The sequence below is a fragment of the Polypterus senegalus genome, chromosome 8, assembly GCF_016835505.1.
Source record: "Polypterus senegalus isolate Bchr_013 chromosome 8, ASM1683550v1, whole genome shotgun sequence".
Classification (NCBI taxonomy): domain Eukaryota; kingdom Metazoa; phylum Chordata; class Cladistia; order Polypteriformes; family Polypteridae; genus Polypterus; species Polypterus senegalus.
In genome coordinates this window covers 144121854-144146341 of record NC_053161.1, presented here as the reverse complement: position 1 = coordinate 144146341, position 24488 = coordinate 144121854, and the positions used below count along the sequence as shown (strand labels likewise).

Sequence of the window (24488 nt, the reverse complement as noted above, 5' to 3'; positions counted from 1 at the left end):
GCGAGTCTCTGCCATGGACACTCAGAAAGGTGAGATCATTTCAGCAAAGGCTTCATTTTCTAATCTACTTTATATGAAAAAAATGATCAAAAATGGGTGTAAGAATTACTGTAATGATTTAAAATATTTAAAACTAAAACCCTCTCCACTGGCACCAATACACACCTAACCTTAAGTTGCTGAAAGAAAAAGAAAAAAACTATGAAGCCAATGGGAGAACAGAGGGGACCCCACAGCAAAGAAAGCAAAAGTAGTTTAAAAAAGTGAAATAGAAGAAATCAGATGATGGGCAACTCCTAACCAGCCCTTGACTAAATACACAGCTTTGAAGAGTTGTGGATTTGGGAAGTGGAGAGCTCAAGAAAGACAGCATCTTAGAATGAAAACGTCCAAAATTGAGAGGGCAGTATGGGTAGGAGACTAATGAAAGCTAAATGATATTTAAGTTTTAAAAATATAAAAAGCAGAGGAAAACTGAAACAAAAGCATTCAGTAGATTCTGTGGGGAAGTGAGCTAGTAGGAGGCCCACTCATGGGGTAGCCAGTTTGAAAACAGAAGCAGCTATTCCCATGCATTGACTACAATCTGCAATCCAAACTGGCTGAGTTCCTCTTCGAGTGACTCCAGGTTCCTCTTCCCACTGTCGCTGATTCCACTAGCGCTCAACCTGTGAAAGAGACACAAGTGTGAGATATGAATATTTTGGGGTGCCCCTTCAGTTCATGTTTGCCAACAGAAATCTCTGAGCAGCATGCTGGTATCATATTTATGTTCACCTTTTCAAACTTGCCTAATGCAATGCCAAAGTCCTGGAAGCATGGGGAGGAACCCACGTTGTATGGTATGCAAGTTCATCTCCGGGTACACTCATGCACATACCACTCATTCATATGTACCAATTACCTTAACATGCATGAGGAGCACAGGAGTACATGAAGGAATACCAACACATACATGGAGAGATCATGCTAGCTTCACACACATAAATGTAGGTTACTGGAGCTGAGAAACTACTCCACAGACCAGTGAGCTACTGGGCCACTCCACCCTGATGTCACTTTGAAACCTTAATTGAGGGTCTAACAGGATCCATCTCAACTGGTCCTCACTGTAGACATCCTAGTAAGACAGTTGAGATGAGGTTCACTTGTGGTAGAGACAGCTTTGATCCACCCAGTTTATATACGAGATTCACATATTGGTTTATTACCTCAGAGGATTTTGAGCTTGAGTTTAGAAAAGATATATCTACATCTGTTACTGCAATGAGAGGTTGAAAAAGGCTTGATTGGTCCTAATAAGACATACTGAGTACCAATGACCCAAATTTACAATAGCAGATACCCATAAAGCATCAGTTAGTCAGTACTGTAGCCTGAGATGACAGATACCTGGTAATCAGTGAATCACTGTTACTGGAATGAATATGACTTCCCTGATGATGACCATGCAATTGGGCAAGACCCCACTGACACATCAGAAACAATTCTGTTGCCCTAAGCTCTTTTTCAGCTGGATGTAGAGGCTGCATTTAAAAGCAAGTTAAACAAATGCTTTATTTACCTTAATTTTCTTGCTTTAAAATCTCCACTGTGGTAACCGGGAAGGGATATACTGGTGATAGCATGACTTCAATTCTAAAAGATAACACTCCCAGGGAGCATGCGTTGTTATGACAGGAGTCTTTCTTTCACTTTTCTCCAGGTTTCTATAGCCCATTGTTTCTGCTTTTTTTTACTCCAAAGAATTCAAAATTGCCATTAATAAAATTTTTTTATTTACCATTTGAAAGTTTTATGCATTTTGTTTCATTGTTCCACAATGCCATGTTTGTTTTGATGTGTTCTTCACCATCATTAGGAAATAAGATTCCCATTACTATGATGACTCTCCCATTGTCGGAGGTCGTGATTGTTGATGTCATCAGCGTGACGATATTTAAATCGCCACATGAAATTCCTCTCTGTCTAAGATCTGGATTCTAAGAGCATTATGTGTGATATTTTTTATTTAAAGTTTTCCTGATTACTGAATGTCTTCTTGTTTTTTTCACACTTTGATTTTTTTGGTTAGTGGTTAGGATTGGTGAAACATCGGTTTGACTTTCTGGGCCTGGTTTTGATCCTGGTTAGGGTTGGCATCACCATTAAGGTGAATTAGACATTCACCTAGGGTGCAGATCATAAGGGGAAGAAAAACCCAGCCACAAGGATTAGCTACCAGTTGGTGCACTAATAAGCTTGGCCTAGGGCATAAAAATAACCTAGCACTGGCACTTACCCTGGCACATATTTTTTGACCATGTCTCATTCTCCCAATCCTTTTACTTAAAATCTTACGTCTCTCATTGAGAACAGAACAATAATCACACACTGTTATCTAACAAGCCCTTAACAAAGCCTAATTAATTAAAACTAATTAATAGATGTGCTATAAGCAGCCCTGGGACCCCCTCTGACCAAGAGCAGTTCCTTATATTTTTGTAACGATGGCAGTTTTGCTGAGCCATCTTCATTTCAGTGTACATTTCCTCAATTCCTTGAGTACCCACTCTATTGATTCAGACAATTTTCATCTGTCTAGAGCAGAATCTAGGCTGACTGTAATATCCATCTGCTTTTTCCAAGCAAAAAGGTGAGAGATCTGGAGACAATGGTGACCTTAGGAACCTTAACCTACACCCTCAGTTCCACACCACTGGGTCTTGCACCCGGTCATTGGACTTTAACAGGCTTGGTTAAATGCTGTTGGCCTGAAGCCCCTGTTGTTGTGACGGCCATGCTGTCCCTGCTTTAACCATTCAATGAAATACATTGCGGACAACACTCCCCCTCCCCATTTATTTAAACACATAATAAAATACGATAAAGGATTAAATAAAAGTAATATTAAATACAATAAGCTAACATTTCCTATCTTAACATACTGTATAATCTCTCTAACACGGTTACATTGTATAAGTAATAAACAAAAGGTTGTTCAGTCCAGTAACACTAGCGCAGAAGGTCTGTCCTTCTCTTGTGTAAAATAAGAAAACAGCATTCTGTTGTGGGCAGATTCTTACTTCCCTTGTCCTTTATGTCTTCATTATCTATCTATCTATCTATCTATCATCTTAATTTTAGTTGCAAATAATGAAATATGTTCTGCTTACTAAGAAATTACTTTGAAAAATGTACTTCTTTTTTGTTTAATTAAATATTTCAAAGCAGAGACATTCGAATATGACAGGCCTCATTTCGTTTATGCTACAGCCCACTAAAGAAGAACATACACCGTCATTGTGCAGATTTTGTCCGGTCTGTTCCTTAGATGTTTTCCAATCTTGTCACCTCAGCATTATTGGTGGATTTCCAAATAATTCATATATTAACCATTGTTTTTTTACTTCTTGATTATTACCAGTCCATTTCTGCCCCAGTTTTGCTAATGGACCAAGGTGGCTTGTTTTCCTGTTGCACACTGTTGTTTTCTTCCACCTTTCTGATCACAAACACACTTTTTACTCATTCTGTGTTTCATTAATTTGCTTTGCCATTAGTCTCTCTGCTGCTTAGCTCCATGAAACCCAAAATATAACATTTAGAGGTATCTCAAATGCATGTCAAGATATTGTGAAATGACATCCTGCTGTCCCCTCAGCTGCCTTCTACTTTTCCATTGCTCATTTTCACGATCCTCCCCTAAGTCTGCTGTAATAGGAGATTTGTGTCTCTATGAGCTCATGAACTCAGCCAGCTGTCGATGCAAGTGGGCAAGACATTTCTCGGATTTCTTGGAGCAGTACACTGCCGAGTGTGTGAGCTGTGCTGCTGTTTCTCAGCCTGGTGACTCCATGGTTCAATCCATTGTGTCCTTCTCCTGCCTTGTCATTTTGCCACCCCAATTTCATGGGGAGTCTTGTGCCTCCCTGCTTCTCCCACCTTCGAATGGTCAGCCTTTCTATTCCGTCTGCTGTCTCTTGCTTGTTTAGTTGCCCTCTTCACTCTACAGTTCTGGTGTTCATTTCCTCTAATAGTGGTTCTCCTTCTTACTGGAGGAGTGTTAAAGCAGACTCAAGGAGCTGGGACAGGGCAAGACAGGGAGGTCAGGTGCACAGATTCTACTGATATAAAAAATGTATTGTGTGACACCTGTTCAGAAAAAAATAAAATGCTGACATAACAAGCAGAGTCTCTTCCACTGTAAATGTTATGACTTTTACTTAATTTATTCATCCACACATTTCCTCTCTTATTCAATACAGAGTCTCAGGGCAAAATGTGGGTGGTGGTTAATTTTGGAACCCAACAAAGATGGGATGCCAATCCATCACAATGAATATTCAGTCACACTGGACCAATTTAGAGTTATCGATCAACATAATTCCCAAGTCTATGAGATGTGGGAAGCTCTGGGGTCATGGAAGGACCATGTAAGATCATTGCAAGGCACGTTAACTTTCACTGGGCCAATTTAGATTTACCAGTCAACGTAACATAGTCTTCGGGATATGGGCAGCTTCAGGGATAAAGAAGGAACCAACCCTGGATGAGTCAAGTCCATCATAGTATAATATATCTCACTGGATCAATTTAGCATCACCAATAATTGTAATATCCACATCTTTGGGAAATGAGCAGCACATCAGGGGCACAGCAAACAGCATCCTATGATGGGACATGAGGCAATTGCAAGGCACACTATCTCACAGTGGGTCAATTTATTACTGCTAATTAACCTGATAATTAAGTCTTTAAGATGCTGGCAGCTCAGGTAAATCAGCCAACCCAGAATGGGCTGCCAACATTCAGTACCTTTATGAAATTCAAATAATGTGCAGGTATAAAAAAATAAAAAAAGTTCATATTGGATTGCACTCTACAAATGTACACAGAAGAGCTGAATATTTCTATAATGAAATCTCATCCTGTCTTATGCTGAAGTATGACTCACACTGATAAAAAGATCAATAATAAACATTTTATCCATCCATCCATTCTCCAACCCGCTGAATCCGAACACAGGGTCACGGGGGTCTGCCAGAGCCAATCCCAGCCAACATAGGGCACAAGGCAGGAACCAATCCTGGGCAGGGTGCCAACCCACCGCAGGACAAACACAAACACTCCCACACACCAAGCACACACTAGGGCCAATTCAGAATCCCCAAGCCACCTAACCTGCATGTCTTTGGACTGTGGGAGGAAACCCACGCAGACACGGGGAGAACATGCAAACTCCACGCAGGGAGGACCCGGGAAGCGAACCAGTCAATCACAAAGCCACAATCATTAAAATATCCCCAACTTGGTCAGTAGACCAGAGTACGCAATGATAACATGAAGCAGCAGCAGCGGCGCCGATGTCGTAACTACCACTGCGCCACCGTGCCGCCCTAAACATTTTATAATAAACAATTTTAACTCATTAAGATGTCATTAATGAATTCACTTAGACACACTGTGTGTACTCACCACTATTCTATGCCTCCTTTATAGTCCACTCCTCACATAGCTAAGGCATCCCTAACCCCCTGATTCAAGACGCTCTGGCTCCATGTTAGTGGCATAAGAGTGCTTCCCAAAGCCCACCAAGAAGCAGCTCATACAAGGAGCATTGGGGAGCCAGTAAAACCATAGCAAGTAGACACAACGTCTTTCCATGAGCAGAGCCCTTGAAATTTCTTCCAGCTTCCTGCTCATGTCAGTGTGCCCTACATCCATTTATTGTTGGATGCTGTGGTCTGACCTGGGTGTGTACTTTTTATTCTGACATTCATAAATCCCTCAGTCACACACAACGTTTATTTACCGCAGGGTCTTCAGTTTACAGTTGGCTTTTGTGAGCATCTCCCTCAGCGGATGCAGTAACAAGTCCTTCAGTTTATTGTGTTCCAGGTTCAGCTCAGTCAGCTGGCAGTGTTCTGTACAGATAGCCATCCAGAGAGCCTCACAACATCCTGAAGTGAGTCCACACAGCTTTAGCCTGCAAAGCAGAGGAGAGCACAAATGAAAATGCCTCAGACCTGCTAGTGTGCTGCTCTGTTTGGTGATTGTCATTTTGAATTGTGGACACTCGTGATTTGGTGAACATTTAATTAAACAACATTAATATAGAATGAACAGGAAAAACAGCAGCAACAGTCAAATAATAGCATCAGTGAACACTGAGATCTCATCTGAGAGACAGCAGGTAACCTTTGCATAAGCGAAGCAGAGTGAGATTTCGTATAAAATGTGGCAAGTGGAAGCATAACTCCCTGGCAAGGTAGGGTGCACCTGTGACCGATCATGTCTGGGATAAGATACTCCATTTCTCTGAGTGGGTAATGGTGTCATGTTCAAAATCCTGAGGGCCAGACCTGCTGTCCCTTAATAGCCATTGACAATTGGGATCGTTGGCCTTGTCACTAACGCCCACCCCACTTAAGTCCTTTTTCATGTGGGGAAGGATGGGTAGGATGACACAAAGAGAAGTGGGGCATTTAATATGGGAAATATTAGAGTGCAGACACCTCCAGTGCATGTCACATGCTGACAGAAAGTCTAAATCAAATAGTCTCTCCCACAACAGGCACCTGTCAACTAATGCAAAACTCTTAAATGTGAAGGATAAGCACCCACGTTTCCAGTTAAAAGATGGATTTTTTGCCATTTTTGTTTCCATTTTGTTTGTCTTGATATTGATATTAATCACACAAAAAAGATAGTAAAATGGGCCAGGAGATGAAAAGAAAGAGCAAAGCAAAACAATCTCTAAACAGGTATGGTTCAAAATCAGTAATTCAAGAGGCAAGATTGTCCAAGTCTAAAGCTCAAATGATAAGACCAAGAGTGTCCTAACTCCCTATAATAGACTAACTCACATATGCAAAGAATTTAATGTAAATCCAGACTCTTAAATGAGCAATAAGGCTCTGCTGCCATGATTTATATGTGTAGCATAATGACATCACACGCAACACTTCTGGGAACCACATGGTAGCAACATGGACACCATTACCAACAGCAAATGGCGCAACATGGCAGCTCCTGCAAATGGAAACAGTAATAAATAAAAATGACAATGAAAATATAAACAAAAAAAAAAAAAAATCTAATAATGTTAAAAAGAGTAATCCATAAAACAAGAAAGTGTACAAACATTAATATTACAGTAAACAAAATCACAGGGCTCTGTGTCTGACACCGTGCTGTGTGGCACTGGTGCTCCACAAGGGACAATTCTGTCACCATTCCTCTTCAACCTGTACACTACAGATTTTAGTTACAACACAGAGGGATGCCATCTGCAGAAATTCTCTGATGACTCTGCAACAGTTGACAGTATCAGACATGGAGACGAGATGGAATACAGGAAGGTAGTGGATAGGTTTGTTGACTGGTGTGAGCTGAATCAACTGCAGATCAACATCAGTAAAACTAAAGAACTGGTAGTTGATTTAAGAAGATCGCAATCTCCAGCCACTCCCCTGTCTATTAGGGGTGTGAAGGTGGAGATCATTGAGGAATACAAGTATCTAGGGGTGCATACAGTATGAGCAATAAGCTATACTGGTCCAGGAACTCGCTGGCCATATACAACGAGGGTCAAAGTAGGCTGTATTTCCTACTCAAGCTCAGATCTTTTAGTGTCAGCAACACTATGCTGCAGATGTTCTATAACAGCGTGGTGGCCAGTGCCATTTTCTTCGCTGTGGCATGCTGGGGGAGCAGCATGAAAGTGGCAGACATCAGAAGACTAAACAAACTCTTTCAGAAGGCATCCTCTGTGGTAAGAGAGAAACTGGACAGCTTGGAAACTGTGGCATATCAAAGAATGTTGTCTAGGCTTTGGTCTATTATTGAAAATGCTAATCACCCACTTCACAGTGTTGTGGTTGGACAGAGGAGCGTTTTCAGCAGTAGACTGACTAGCATCAAGTGCTTCACTGAACATCACAGGACATCCTTCCTCCCCACAGCCATCAGACTCTATAACTCCTTTTCCAGTCACTCACCCACACTTTGTTATTACCCTTTTTCTTTATTGGATATCCAGGTACATTTTTTCCAAGTACTTGAAATGTGCAACATTCTATCTGTTCTTTTGCAATAAATTGTCTGCTCTTCACATGAGAATAACCTTATTTGTTCTCAAAATATGCAATATTAAACTTAAGGTGTAACACTCTGTACTTTAGTTTGATACTTACATTTATTATACCTTATTTATATTTACATGATTACTTTATACTCGCTCTTAGTGTAACATGTCCCTTGTCTGTAACATAAGTAATTTCCTTCGGTATTAATAAAGTTTTTCTGATTCTGATTCTAATTCTGAAAATCATAACATTTAGTACGGATCATCAGGATAGAGACTCAGAATTAAATCCTCAGTAAGGGCCAGAGTGTCATTTAAATATCAAGTTAATGCATGCAAGTATATGGGAAACGTTCACAATTTACAGGAGAGTTGTGAAAAACGCTTTAGCTATTTTTAAGTGACAAATTAAAGAGTCATAATCAGTTAAACCAAATGACTCTTGTCCAATTGGAAGGCATGGTGGTGCAATAGGTCTCTTTACATATGGAGTTTGCCTATTTCACCAGTGTCTGTGTGGGTTCTCCTCCAAGTGCTGCGATTTAACTTTCAAATCTCACAGACATACAGGTTAGGGTGACCGGTGTCTATAAATTGGCCTGTTATGAATGAGAGGGCCCTATAGATTACGGTTAGGTTTATTTAGCTTTGAACAACAGTTATCCCTTTGAACCCAGTCTGTTGATATGCCCCTTTGTCTCTACTCACACTCTAATAAGTGATTGCACTATCTACCCTGTAGTTGCTTTTGCCTGTTAGTTTCTCTCTGGCTGTGCCTATTACTTTTCATTTCCTTGTTTAGGACAAGTTTTTATAACTTGGGATGTTGGCCTATCTGTTGTTTCTGGAAATACATTCTTTTTTATTTGGTACCAAATATCTGACCCCCACCAACGAGAAGGCAGAATGCTTCAGGAGTCTTCTAGATTCTATGTGTGCTCCATTAGGCAGGGGGCCCTCTCATAAGGCTGAAGCTTTATTCATTGTTAGTATATATTTTATTAATATGAACATCCAAAGAGCAACCATTACTAAGTTCACAGAGACACACAGGTGCAATGCTTACTCACCCCAGTCTTGCTAATTTACAATTTGGGCTCCTTAGGCCCTCACATAGTAGGCGTACCCCGGGGTCCTCAAGCTTATTGCCTGTCAGCTCCAGCTCATTTAGGTGTGAGTGTCCAGAAGAGAGAGCTGAGGAGAGGGCTTTGCATGATCCCGAGGTAAGGCCACATGACTCCAGCCTGCAGAGACCGGGAGAGAGAAAGTAGACACGGTGAGCTACTGAGACACATGGCCAGGCCCCTGAAACAGTCCATTTTATGTTAGAGGGTCCACTATACTAGAAAGATACAGTGGTGTGCAAAAGTATTCAATCACCTTGAAAACAGTCTTGCTTCCTGAAAGGTTTTTGCTTGTTGTAACAGGTACCTACTGGGTATGCAAAAATATAGTTTTGATTTTACTGCGTCACGCAGGAACTCTGAGAAATAGACATTTATATGTTTACTGACAATAACGTATTTAGTCACGTTTATGTTTCGCATAAGCTATTAAATTCAAAAGAATTAAAAGTGTTTTGCTCCTGATTTTCTTTTGTATTCAATGTCTGGTGCATCACATTGCAGTGTCCAACAGTACTCAACAAGCATTGACGGATTCCAGTTGCCCTGGTATCGTTTCTCCATCGTAGCAATGTCCTGGTGAAACCTTGCACTGTGTTCGTCACTGACAGCACCGAGATTGGTGGGAAAGAAGTCCAAGTGTGAGTGGAGGAAATGAATCTTGAGTGACATGTTGCACTTCATTGTCTTGTATGCTTTGAGAAGTTTGTCTACTAGTTGAATGTAGTTTGTGGCTATGTAATTGGCCAGGAAATTGTCAACAACGTCTTTGAAGGCTTTCCAGGCAATTTTTGTCCGGTCCAACTAACAGATCTTCAAACTGCTTGTCACTCATAACATGTAGGATCTGGGGGCCAACAAAAATGCCCTCTTTGATCTTGGCGTCAGTTATTCTTGGAAACATCTGTCTTAAATAACGAAAACCTTCGCCTTCCTTGTTCAGTGCTTTCACGAAATTCTTCATGAGTCCCAGTTTTATGTGAAGAGGAGGCAAAAATATCTTTGTCGGGTCGACAAGCGATTCATATGCCACATTTTTCTGTCCTGGAACTAACTTTTTACGGAGTGGTCAGTTCTGTTGATAATAGTGCGACTCTTTGGCACGGCTGTCCCATTCACAGATGAAACAACAGTACTCTGTATAGCTGAGCTGCAGTCCTAGTAAAAGAGCAACGACTTTAAGATCCCCACAGATATTCCAGTTGTACCTGCTATACTGGACGTGCTTCAGCAACAGTTCCATATTCTCATACGTTTCTTTCATGTGTGCTGCATAACCAACAGGTACTGAAGGATACACGTTGACATTGTGTAGCAGAACAGCTTTCAGGCTTAACATCGACGAATCAATGAAGAGACGCCACTCTTCCAGGTTGTGATCACAACCCAAGGCTGAGAACAATCCTACAATGTCACAACAGAAACAGAGACTGTTGACTTGTGGAAAAAATATGGTTGTATCATGATATCAGCCTCGAAACACATAAATTTTCGTACCTGGTGACAGCCAGGGAACACCATTCCCGCAGTCTCGAACCCAGCAGCTCGGCTTTTGCTTTTGACAGACCCAAATCTCTGACCAAATCATTCAATTCAGACTATGTTATCAGATGTGGATCGCCTGATGAGCACGGTTCAAAATCTGGGTCAATGTCACTGTCAGTACCCTGCATTGCAGTTTCTTCATCTGGTTTGTCTAAGATCCAATCCTCTGGTGGTTTTGGAATTGGAAGACTGTCGTCATGTGGCACGGGTCTCATTGCTGAAGGCAGGTTAGGATATTCAATTGACTTCTTGTTTTTGGCAAAGAAACCAGACACATTAGTCAAACAGAAGTAACAATCCGTCACATGGTCTTTCTGTTCTCGCCATATCTTCGGAACAGCAAACGGCATTGTCTTTCGAATGCCTCTGAGCCAGGCTCTCAGACTGACAGCAAATGTGAGGCGCCCATTCCTTGTTTTGATCACCAGTTTTGCAGCCGAAATACAGATGATAAGCTTTCTTCACAAGAGCAGTCATCCAACGTCTCTGAGGCGCAAGTGTATATTCGTCACAGATATAGCAGAATGTATTCCACATGTGTTTTTTGAATTTGGAGAAGGCATTCGACCGTGTCCCTCAAAGCATCCTGTGGGGTGTTCTCCAAGAGTACGGGGTACAAGGCTCGCTGTTACAAGCCATTCAGTCCCTGTACAGGAGGAGCAGGAGCTTGGTCCGCATTGCCAGTTCATTCGTGCAGTGAAATCGATCATAATTTTCTGCATGACAAAAGATTTGTGCACATATTTATCCATTCAATATTTTTAATGTGAACTCTTATGATGTAACATAAACCATTTTATGTAGATATTTAACTGATGAAGAAGAATTCAAAAATTAAGAGTATAAGAATTCACATTAAAAATACTAAATGGCTATACCTGTATATGTGTAAAAATATTTGTCATGCAGAAAATTATGATGACTTTCATGGGGATTGAATACTCTTGCATACTACTGTAATACTTTATTTGTTCCAAGGGGAAATTTAGAAGCAATGTGTTATCAGTTTTCCTCAGAGGGGACGCAGTATCTACTCCAGTACCCGTATGGGGCTCCATGAGAATTTTGTGATGCTCTATCCACATTTGTTCTGGAAATACTCATAAATGAAAATTTCCATAGTTTCCTCCTGGTTCAGAGAGGGTCATGCCAAGGTTGCCCACTATCCTTCCAGTTTAGTCATAGTTTGCTTTACTGCTACACACTTGCAAGCAAATACATTAAAATACTGCATACAAAACACTGTATAATATCTTCTACAGCAAACATGTAACAAAAATATACTTAGCAAAATAGTTAAGAAAAGGTGTGCTATGCAGCCATCCATCAACAGAAGTGATGTTTTTGGCATGAAAATTCTAATGGGGCCAACCTAGTATTTTCTTAAATGTGTGCAAACTTCTCTGATGTAATCATTAATTCTCCCAACAATATGTGTCCTTCTTTTGCTAATGACTAGAGAAACATGCAAGTTCAATAGAATGATGGTGCCTGGTATGTCACCACTGGCATCAATTCATCGTGATTCCTCTGATATTGTCGTCTTCTGACAAGCTGTTATTTAATAATGAAAGCTAAGTAAAGTAAGAGCCCTGAAACCTCACAATGCTCAGGAAAATCAATTGGCTATAAGCTGTGTGTAACAGCAACACCTCAAGTTTAGAATCAAATGGTATTGAGGTGAAAAGGGACAAGACAAAATTACATGTGGTTAGGTTCGCTAATCCTGACAAAATTATTCATAAGGATCTAGGAGAAATAATGTACCACGTTGTATGCCAGTTAACAAAGAAACACAAATGGTAGGGCAATAGGAGGGCAGAGCCAGAAATGTGCTGCAGGTGGGCAGTTCACAGGAACAATGGTGCATATTCAGAATTAAGTGTACCTTGATGTCCTCCCTTGGCATCACAAGACCAAGTACTCTTTGCAAATCTAATCTGATCCAGAAAGACACTTCCGTTGAGGCCTTGGAACCAAGGAATCATTCATCATCAATGATTTCACATTGTGGTATATTTTTTTCTTTCTTTCTTCCTTGATCTACAATGCACCCTTTACATGATAATTTTTAGGCGTAGACCTAAAGGGGTGTGAAGCCTCCCTGTTAAATCAAAGCCTGCATTACCCAACATAATAGTAAGCAAGGAAAGGTGATCACAGCCATTGCATTAGAGAAAAATTATATGTAACTTATAAAATAAAAAAAATCTGAACAATAGTGATATCTCAATCTTCAAGATGACTATTCACAGTCTCACATGAGCCGCTAGACACCACAATCAATTCCAAAATGACACCAATTTCCAAACAGGACTCCATTGATAGTTTAATACAGAACACAGAAGGTATTATTTTATTTCAGTGCAATGGACAGAAGTGGCAAACATCTAGACTAACATTTTTCACTGGAGACTTCATGATCTTTGCTCACAGTTGTCACATGGGTTCAATTACTAGATTATCTTGAACAAGGCTAAAGCTTTGGTTTATCCTTCTCTGTCAGAATCGCAAGAATTGAAATTAATCAAATTAACCATTATATCTGTATCAGTACCATGATCTCCCTTTCAACTCCAATGGACTATTGGACCAACAACCGCAAAAGACCATGAACAGAGCATCTCATAATGTCCCATCACATCTGTATTCTTTCTCCTCACTTCACTATCCATCTACATATCTTACCTGCTTTTGTCTTTCGTTACCTGACAAATGTTGTGGCTACCAGGCATTTTATTTTTACCTTCCAGAACAAACTTTTCCAGAGCTCATTCTTTTACAGATATGCTGTGACCCAGTTGTTCTCAGACAGTGTGAATAGGTTAAAATAAGGGACTGAGCTCACACATGCCCTAAAGTGGTTACCGGTAGAACTGCCACATTACTACTACCTACAGCTGGGGTTTAGAAGGTTCTTATTGTTACATGTATACAAAAAATTCTTACTTGTATACACTAATCAACATGCTATACATCGCCACTCTCCAGCCTCATGATCAGTAAACTGAATAACTTATTTTATCTCAAAACTGCTCTGTTTCTTGCTTGAAAAATCTCAGAACACTTGCATACACATACAGTACATTGATACTGGGCACAAACATAAGGGATGATGATAGTGTAGTGATCCCTTTACAATACTATTATCTATAAAGAGTTTACACAACTTACCCAAAACTAAAGAGTAAAACAGCAGAGACTCATGTAAATCCTTTAAAATGTCCTTCCTTTCCATAATGATGGATGTCTGACCTCTTATGTCTCATTTGAAAGTAATATTTGGTCGGAAGTCCTTAGGCATGATTTAAAGAGGTCCATAGAGCCACCATTAATAAACTCAAATTCAGAGACATCCTTGGTGTTTACTCACCCCAGCTTCTTCAATTTACAGTTTGGACTTCTCAGGCCCTCACATAGAAGACATGTTCCTGAGTCCTCCAGTTTGTTGCCTGTCAGGTCGAGCTCAGTTAGGTGTGAGTTTTCAGAAGAGAGAATCGAGGAGAGAGCCTCACACGATTCACGGGTGAGGCCACATGACACCAACCTGCAGAGAAGATTGGGGAGGAGGTAAAAACTGAGAAGCATGAAGAACTCCATCGGGTATATCATGGTCAATGAAACAGTCCAGTGTGAGGAGGAGAAAAGCACAATGAATTACACATCAGACCCAGTGGAAGGTGTACATCCCATAAAGCTCACATACTGGTGTGAATAGGCCTGGTAAGGAATTAAGGTTTCCAAATTAAAGAGGATGATTTCACTTCCACATTTGTTTAGAGAATATCTGAGCAAGTTGCAGGGTGGCACAATAGTTAGTACTGCTGCTTCATTGGTTCAGCACATCAGCATTGTTTATATTTTCTCTCCTTGTCTGTATAGGGTACTTGGGATTTTCTTCTGCACTCAATGCATAAGAGTTTAACTGCCTTATTCAAACTGGACCCATGTGGGTGTGATGGAATCAGCAAAGGCTTTGAACCTGATGATACCAGGATGGGCTCTGGCCTCCTAGACCATGTAGAGGTTTGAGAATGTTAAATTTTTTACCATTCTGTGAATTTCCAGAAATCTTCCTTGCTTCATATTCCTTCTGGGTCTTTGGCCCTAGCTCAATATTTCCGCTTCTTTCCCGTTATTTGTTAACTGTGACCCATTTCCCTTATGAAGAGAGCAAAAGACCTCCCACCACCATCAGTTACTCAGATGTGCTGCTGATTGTGTCTTTGCCTAAAGCATTTTTGTGTTAGTTCACCTTGTCTGTAAGCTACATTTTAAGACAATAAACATACTGTATCTTCCTGTGAAGTTCTTCTGGTTTTCAAATGCTGTTGTAGTCTTTAGATTCCCAGTTAATAATTTATCTTAAACATTTTAAACCAGAATGGAGTGCTCTAGTGGAGACTCCTTACCCCAAAAACACTAACACAGTCCAGATAAATAATGAGAAGAAAATTTTATTAAGAAAAATAAGTGTATAAGGAAAGATTTAATGTAAGGAATGCATAGAATATAGAAACGAGAAAAGAAACAATAATGCTTTTCTAGGCCTACTTACACTTTCCAAAACTCTCTAACAAAAATATATGATTATTATTTCTCTCCTTCCTGCCTCCTAATCTTTGTCTTCCCCTTACCAGACAAGGCATTGATCAGCTCTTCTCCCAATTCCAAGCTCATCTGACTGACCCAGTGGAGGCCCTAAAAAGGCTAATCTTGGGACTACTTCTGGCGCCAATTAAATCTGGTAGGTGCTTCCAGTTCACTTGTATTTTCCATGGAGACTCATGCAAAAATAAATTTACCAGCAGCCTCTGTGGGAAGCCTAAGTATAGCAGCTGCAGCTGCCGACCTGTGGACTGGAGTAATATACAGTAGCTTCTTTTGAACTAGTCATCATGGCATCCTGTCTAGATAAAGGTATCCCTATCGGGATGACTACTGCCACACATTTCCCCTTTTTCTGACTACGTTCCCATGCAGATTTATAAATTTGAGTGTTCTGACATTTAACATTTTACAAATCTAAACAAATTTTTATTAAGTTTGCTTAGTTCATGTAGAATCTTCCATTACATTCATTTTTATAAATAGAAAAAGGGTTTGAGACATCCAAAAGTCCCACAATACCAGGTCAGGGCCTTCCCTAGCCTGCCTAGAATAGACCTCACCCAAGGCATCCAGACTCCCCAAACTCCTAAGGCAGGCTTTAGCCTACAAAGGCCCACATCCTTTTGTCTTTGTTTTTCACAATCGTAGATACCGTCGTTCTCGGCATACGGTATGCAGCAGCCATGTCCCAGATACGCATGTCACCTTCATACTTTTCAACAACCAATTCAAATTTCCGCAAAAAAAACACAAAATCACGTGAAAATTCACATAGAGTTATAGTGCGGGTTGTTCACTGAATGCTAGCAAATGGCATACTGACGCTCGTGGGCAGTCGTGGCTTTGTCTCGAGAGAGGTAAACAAGGGTAGCGGACAGTGTACTAGCACGCAAGTTGTATTCCAAAGGTTGTATACCAAGCAAAATTTTTTGCGTCCAAACAGGATGTATACCAAGTTGGACTTATCCCAAAGCAGACATATACCAAGGTACCACTGTATCTGGTAATTTTTCTATTCCTTGCCTCTGTATTTGCTCTTTTACTTTTGGCAGCCAAGAAATTCATCCATTATTCAAAGCACAGTGTGCTCTGCATATTTAATATACTTTTCTTTCATATGCAAAGCCTTCCTAGGAAATATTCTATCATATGCAATGTATATATTTTATTTCTATTTATTACTTTGCCCCCTGCTCGCTTTGCTCACCAATTCCTCCCTCACCCCCATAGGCCTGTGCTACGTGCCAACCACTTCACGTCTCTGCCGCTTGCTATGTGGATTTCACTTTCACCAAACGACAAATCTTTTAATTCTCGTGGATACACCTCGTCATTGGGAAGAAACACTACTTTTCCCTGACAGCAACACGAATTAGATGATCTACAAGTCACCGACATGAAGTTTAAATCCGAACAATATATTTTTGATCTCTTTTTGCTGTTCCGTTATTTCACCGAGTAATAATTTCCGTTTGTTTGTGGTAATGCGATCTTTACTATAATTTTTTTTGAGACTTTCGAATTTTAGTACTTTCATAATCTTTAACCTGCTCTGCATGTGTATCGTGCCAACATTTTTGAACGTCTTTACAAAGTTCTACTTTGTCTTCTACTCTTTGTCTTTTATTCATCTTGCAGGGCTTGCAGTATCTCTCTGAAAAGGTCACGTCTCGTCCCAGGCTAAAAAGTCTTGTCTCGTCCCTGGATTTTTTTATATAATAGAAAGATGTTATTTTGCTTGCTTTTCCTTTTTATTATATATTGTTTCACAGCTCCAAGGCACTACATTCAGTTGATGTTAGGGTTTTATGTTTAGCATTTTAAGGGATTGGCACTGACAGATTTATTAAGAATTCACAATTACCTCTAGATTCGATTCACTATGTGTGACTGCCACTGTACTTAAAACATTCATTAATACCCCCTAAAGCCCCCTCACTCAGCCCACTCACCACATGGTCTGTAATTTGCAGAGTGGGCTCCTCAGCCCCTCACAAAGAAGACGCACTCCTAAATCCTCCAGATTATTGCCAGTTAGTCGCAGCTCAATCAGGTTGGAGTGTTTAGAAGAGAGAGCTAATGAAAGAGCCTCACAAGATCCAGAGGTGAGGCTGCATGACACCAACCTGCATAGGTGAGGAAATGAAGACATGGTGAAATACTGAGACACAAGGACAGACTCCATCAGATCATTTGGGATTATTTCTTGGTCTGGAATAACTGAAGTTGTCTACGCTGTGGACTGTGCACCTTACAAATTCACCCCAATGTAAGTGCTAGAGCCTAATTGGAGGAGTCATTCTAGGATGAAATCAAATTTCTATGCTTGCTTACAAAACATTTGACAATTCTACCAAGACCCATAATTCTTCCCTCTACTTTTCCTCTTTGTAAATAAAAGAAAGGCTTCTATCAAGTAAATCCTAAAAGTGTGTATTTTAAACATCCACAGTATGTACAGCATATTTGCAATAATTTCTTAATAATAATGAAAAACTCAAATAAGCAATTTTCTGTTTTAGTGATCATTTATTAGTGGCTTTCTAAGTTCAGGGGTGTCAATTTCTCACAGGCTGAGGCTGGCTCCTTGCCTTCAGTTATAGGGAACCACTAGGAGGCAGGAAGCTATCTATGTGAGTGACTCGGGACTGCAAAGGTCACGGAGCTGCTGGTGTGGCTCTTTGTGAGCCTGATGCTTGTCTGCATTATGAGGAATCCCTGTGTAGGAAACTTGAGTAAAAGATACCTGAACAGAGAAAAAAGAAAAAGTTTACAGACATGTTGTTGAGCTATCATCAGATAATGGAGTGAGAGTTTTAATATGGAGGTAAAGAGCCCAAGACTGCAAGCCAGTAGGCCTTTGGATTTGATTAATTTATATACTGTAAAAATTTGTATTGTGTGGCTACAGAAGAGTTAGACAAAACAACAACCTGGACACTGATTATAATACTATGAGAGTCTATAAACTGGGGAACGCTCCTAGGCATAGAGTTATTTGCAGAGAATTTAAAGGGTGTAAATGAAAGCGATGAATGAAAACCGCAAACAAAAAGACTCATCTATCCATTGCTTGAGCCAATCTGATTTTTTTACCATTTGGTCTGTGCACAGATTTAAACTCAATGTTTTTTCCAGGGTATCTTTAATATTGGCATCCTACAGCAATCATTGATAAATTCATGGGCACTCACAAAAAGACACAAACACATACACTACGCAAACACTCCATCACTGTTTACTCACCCCAGGATCTCAAGCTTACACTTTGGGCTCCTCAGGCCCTTACACAGTAGGCACACCCCTGAGTCCCCCAGTTTATTGCCTGTCAGGTCCAACTCAGTTAGGTGTGAGTGTTCAGAAGAGACAGCCGAGGAGAGGGCCTCACAAGATTCAGAGGTGAGTTCACATGACAGCAACCTACAGAGATGGGAAAGAAGAAGTAGACACTCATGGAGTTACTGAACCAGGCAGATGGGCAAATATGAAGGGTGGAGGGCTCCTTTAACTAAACCATCACTACACATAATTCCTAGACCTGGTCCATGGAGGAGAAATCTGTTCCTCCTCCTTCTCCTCCACAAGAGAGATATTAAACATCTGCCTCAATGGTGCACCAGTATGCCAGTAACCTCACATATCCTCACATAGGCCTAGGAGTGGCATTAAGGAGCAAATTAAAGGAAAATTTCAATTCCATGTCTATTCAACGTCAATAGTAGTCACCTATATGTCACCAAAAGAAAATTCCCAGCAGCACTGTGGTTAATATCCAGAATCTAAAAGGTTATCTGCTGAACATTCACATCCTTGAGGAAATTTGTGTAAAAAATCTTAATTTACACAAAAGAAAAATCGAGAATTTTAATTAAGTGTGTCTACTTGTATCACTTAGGGTTTCATGTTTGGTTGATATTATACATGCTGTGATAGATAGATAGATAGATAGATAGATAGATAGATAGATAGATAGATAGATAGATAGATAGATAGATAGATAGGAAACGTTGTCACTTGCCTCTTACAATGAGCATGCATGAATGCAATGCTAGCAAGCTTGTGTTATGTTTTATGTACTGTAAGAGCCTGGTGATTTAGTAAAATTGGTGAGGAGGTCAACATTTCTATGTATAAACCCATTTCACACATGCAGTTTGCTTAAAAAAATAATTTACCAGGAAGCATTTTGAGTAAATGTGAGTCAAAATGTTGATAAAGTTAATCCACTGATGCAGGGGGCTATAAGTGTGAAAGGAGGGATCAGGGAGCACTGCTTGAAAAGTTAACCTGGCAATGCATCAACTTTTATATGTAGAAAGGACTTAAATACCAAGTCTGACAGCAGCTTCTTCACTCATAGTTATGTGTGGACATTATTATTATTATTAAGAAGATGAGTGCTATCTACAATTGCTTTTCAGACAACAGTGATCTAACTCTCATTTTTTGTCTTCTCTATTCAACCTCATTATTAGTTTATTGGTATGTAATATGAATTATAGTAAATAATATTTACATATGAGAATGAAGAAATTAGATGTTACTTCTACTGTTTAATATCAACCAAATATCCTCTTTTTTCCTGTTAGTACAATAGGTCTTGATCAATGTTCCTTAATATTGTGGTTCACAACTAATTTTGACCGTTTAATTTCTGCTCTAGGCAATCACCTAATTCACTTACATAGTCCAAAGAGTCATGGTTAGTCTCAGTCAGGATGAATTGCTTGAGACAAGGTGATTGATCCCCAGACCTCTGATATCCATTAATTGTGAAGTGGCCCTCCTCTGAAAGCAGTAGTAGTGGACCTACTGCATGTTTACTCACCTCAGTTGTTTTAATTTACAGGTTGGTTTTCTCATGCCATCACACAGCAGATGCGTTCCTGAATTGCAAATATTGTTGCTGTCCAGACGCAGCAGAATTACCCGTGAAGTTTCTTCAGAGAGTACAGAGGAGAGGGCCTCGCAACATACAAGTCTCACGTCACATGCCTGCATCCTGCCGAGGTGAGGAGAGGAAGATAATGAGACGGCCAGACAGACTGAATGAAGGGCTCCTTCAGGTAATTCAGTACTGTTTCAAATTCCCTTGTTTTAATTTTAGCTATGGAAAACACATATTTAGAAAATGCAATGTCTCCCTCTTGCTCTACAGTTAAATATTAAATGTGTGTTGTTGGACAGAAGCATTAGAAAAGTCAGAATCAGAATCAAAAAACTTTATTAATCTTGAAGGAAATTACTTAAGCCACAATCATACACTCATTCATTTACCGACCCACATTAATTTTATAGTGAGCAGAGGCTTTTACTGATAGCTGAAAGTGCCTACATTTAGAAGTAGTCTATTAACTTTATCTTTGTGTAACTGTGACAGTCCTGGTTGGCGCCATGCTCCCTAGTTGAGACTCTTGAAGCCATATAGTTGTAAAATGAAATGAGGGCACATACAGTCAATAAGGGGTTGGTGCAGAAATGCCAAATGCTTTTATTCAAACCAGTCCAAAGTAAACCATGTCCAATAGTGCAAGTGTAAGATCTTCAATAAATAATCCATTAAAACAAAGGTGCCAAGTGGAGGTTGAAAACAAGCAATATATAATTCCATAAAAATGAGTTTAAAATCCCAGGCAGGTCCTGCAATTAAAACACTTATGAGCTCCAATGCCTCTCTCTAAAATCTGGCATCACCTCAGCTTATTCCCTCAGGATCTTGCAGCATGAGGATATGCCTGACGACATGTGCAGTCATCTACTAAATACTGGATTCGGGTTCCTACTGCCAGTCTGTCGGCGTCCATATGACTCTCCTCTGATCCCCATGCAGGTCCCCCTCGACTGTCTGTTGGCATTAGAAGGGAGATGCTGCACAACGCGACTGCTCCTACTACTATGCGTTGTTGTAAGGAGCGCCGCTTCTCCACCACCACAAATGAGCTCAGGCCTGCCACTCGCTTCCTCAGGTCATACTCCCGACAACCTTCCTCCACTCTTTACAACACAGGCTCCTCACAGGTATGCCACTTTCTCCTTATTTAACCTCCATTTGTTTGTTTCTCTCATCCTTTGCTTGATCTCCTCTCCTCTCTGCTGTGCAGGCTCCATATATACTGCCTGATTAGGTGCAGGTGTTGTCCTCCACCTACTTCGAGGTGTGAATGAGGCCCCTGACTGATCTGTTCGCATATGCACATGAATGCTTGATCAGCCACACACCCCAATCAACCCTGGAGCAGCACCGGCACGTGCGCACTTGCACCATTTTGGAGCCTACACACTCCCTAACTGATTATTTATTTAAACTCGCTATTTGCCATTGAGCTCTTAGCACTCAACCTGGGTAGGTTTTAGAAAAAAAAACACAAACAATGCAAGTTGTTTTAATAAAGCTAATTCAATAAAACAGAATAAGAGAAGAGTAGTGTACCTAAACAGCATAAAGTACGTAAATTCTAGCTTAATAGTCACTAGTGCCCAACTGGTCTATCCATTTTCTGAGTGGTTAAAGGGATGGGAATGGAAATTAAAAAAGAGGGTAAGAGAAGAGAGACATGAAAAAAAGCGAGAGGGGAGAACGAGGCAATCATGCCTAGGGAGTAAAACAATTCTAGAAGAATCCTGAAGCGAAAAGGACGAGAAAGGGAAACAAAAGTTTAGTAGAACACTAAAAACAACAAAGAGACAAAAAAGAGGAAACGTTAGAAATATTCTAGAAGAAAGACAAAAAAAGTTCTAGTAAACCACTAAAGTGAGAAATCTATATCAAAATGCCAAAAAGACGCAGAAAGGGAAAGCAAAATACTGCCGCAGCACACCGAAGTCCTGCAAACCCCTATTAAATAATTTATGCATGGTTAGGATAAAGTTCTACCATAAGAAATCTTCAGACTTCCAGAAAGGTAGTGTCAGTTGGGATGGGGTATTGAACATCTTGAAAATGATTAGGGAATGAAAGTAGCAAAGGCAACTGGCTAAAATAAAAATCAAAGATCTGGCTGGGGTCAGATTGAAACAATCATCAAAACCAGAAACAACTAAAATTGAAAGCCAGAAAATTGTTGCCAGGGTTCTGACACTAGTTTGTTTTAATTGAGCCAACTAATTTAGTTGTTTTCTTTTAGAGAGGATGATAAAACTTTGATGCTGGAAGTTGCATGATGCCATCTTATATAAGCACAGAATGATGACACAATTTGTCTCAAAATGGCAGCAACAAACATTGCAGAAGATGGAGTCACCTGAACAACAAACAAAAAAAAGTAAACTGCACAAAAATTAAACGGAGCACAACTCAGGATGCCAAAGGCCGGATTCATGACAGATACATATGTTTAATCATTACTTTTAGTACATCCCTCACTCTTCATAAAGTGAACTAGAATTTAAAGAGGACACAATGCCTCAATATTTCATAGAGGCAGGATTAATATGGCAGAAAACACTGGTATTAGTAACTCTCATGCAAAACATCTGTTTGTAGAGACAGGAAAAGTAAAGTCTTCAAGGTTTTGTTACTCACAAGACATTGCGGCAGCAGCTGAGCCCTGGTGCCAGTCTTTTCATACTCTCGAGGGTCAGATTTATTTTATACAGCCGAAGCTCCTCAAGTTCTCCACAGCATTTGATAACTGAGCCCAGCACAGCACAGTCCAGAGGTGATAATATTATGCTACTAAGGCTCAGCTTTAGGTCCTTTCCAATGGCATCACGGATTAACTTTTTATTTTGAGTCTCGTAGAGCCAGTGGCACACTCGTAGTAATTCACTTGGATCCTTGCTCCCCAGAGCTCGTTCAGCTTTCTCCTTCACCCATTGCAGGATCTTCATTAATGACTTCCTATGAAACCAGCCAAGAATTTCTTCTAGTTGTTTCGTCAAAGAATATCGTGCCAGTCCTGCAAGGAATCGAGTGAAAATCTCAAAACGACCATCTGCACAGGAGTCTAGCCTCTCAAGCAGCTTCTCTATGTCATCTGATGAATCTAGGAAGAAGGAGCAAGCGGCCATAAACTCCTGCAATGTAAGATGAAAGAATGTGTATGTTGTGCATTCCTCAGTATTTTCTTTCTGCAGGATTTCTTTCAGGAACCCAGAGAGGAATGGAGAAGAGTCAACTGACTTGAGGCCAAAGGAGAACATCTCAAACTTGTCATAAAACACAAGAATTCTGTTGGCTACTCCATGAAAAGCCATCTTTCCTAGTTTCACCAGAATACCCCTCTGGTCCTCTGCATGTCGTTTATGATTGGTCAGGATGTTGTAAAGAAACATGACAAAGAGTTCAGTAACAGTTTTGGGGGCCTTTTTTCTATCTTCCTCATTCATAGTGAAGTAATTCCTTAGCACAGAGCAAATGATCCAGCAGTATGAGGGGTTGAAGCACATGGTGTAGAGGATGGCATTCTCCTCCACGTACTGAAAAGCCTCTGAGCCCAGATCTTCATCACCAAAGAATTTCTTAAAGTACATCAGCCTTTGTTTGGGGAAGAACCCTAAGATCTCTGCAAATCGGTCAACTGTCCCCATATCCAGGGACTCCAGGGCTGTTGGTCTGCTAGTAATCAGGACTGAACAGCCCTTCAGTAATGTCCGCCTGATCAGGCTGGTGATAAGGACGTGGACAGGGAAGAATTGTTCAGGGTCTGAACAGAGTTTCTTGTGTGTGAAGTCCAGTTTGTGCTTGTACTCATCCAGCCCATCTAGTATAAAGAGCAGATGTTCGGGTTTCTGCAGGATTTCTCTTAGTTTCACGTCATTAAGGTATTTATAGTATCTCACAATCAGTCTAGTCAGATGCATCTGAGGCTCTGTCTTGTCGTCTAGGAGATTGAGATCCCGGAACTTAAACAGGAACACAAATGTAAACCTCTTGTTCTGAGTGCCCCTGGCCCAGTCAAACATGATCTTCTGTACCATGGTAGTTTTTCCAATTCCAGCCACTCCGCTGACCACCACAATGTTAGGTGCAGATTTACTGCCTGGACTTTTTCTGAACAACTGTTCAATCCAGATTTTTTCACATTTCTCCTTTGCCCGCTCCTCCACCATTTCTGCATGAGTTCTTCCAGTCTTCTCAAGTTCATGGTGAGTCTCATTATAGGTCCTTGTGTACTGCTTAATGACCATCAACTCTGTGT

General features: G+C 40.4%; 1 protein-coding gene across 1 annotated transcript; it reads right to left on the bottom strand.

Moving 5' to 3' along the window:
* Nucleotides 1–562: 562 nt before the first annotated feature.
* On the bottom strand, nucleotides 563–24477 carry LOC120534608 (NACHT, LRR and PYD domains-containing protein 12-like). The gene is made up of 6 exons (XM_039762197.1): nucleotides 22871–24477; nucleotides 18595–18768; nucleotides 17301–17474; nucleotides 14111–14284; nucleotides 5795–5968; nucleotides 563–668 (listed from the first exon to the last, which is right to left on the bottom strand). The coding sequence occupies exons 1-6, from the start codon at nucleotides 24475–24477 to the stop codon at nucleotides 563–565; spliced, it is 2409 nt and encodes an 802-aa protein (XP_039618131.1).
* Nucleotides 24478–24488: the final 11 nt, after the last annotated feature.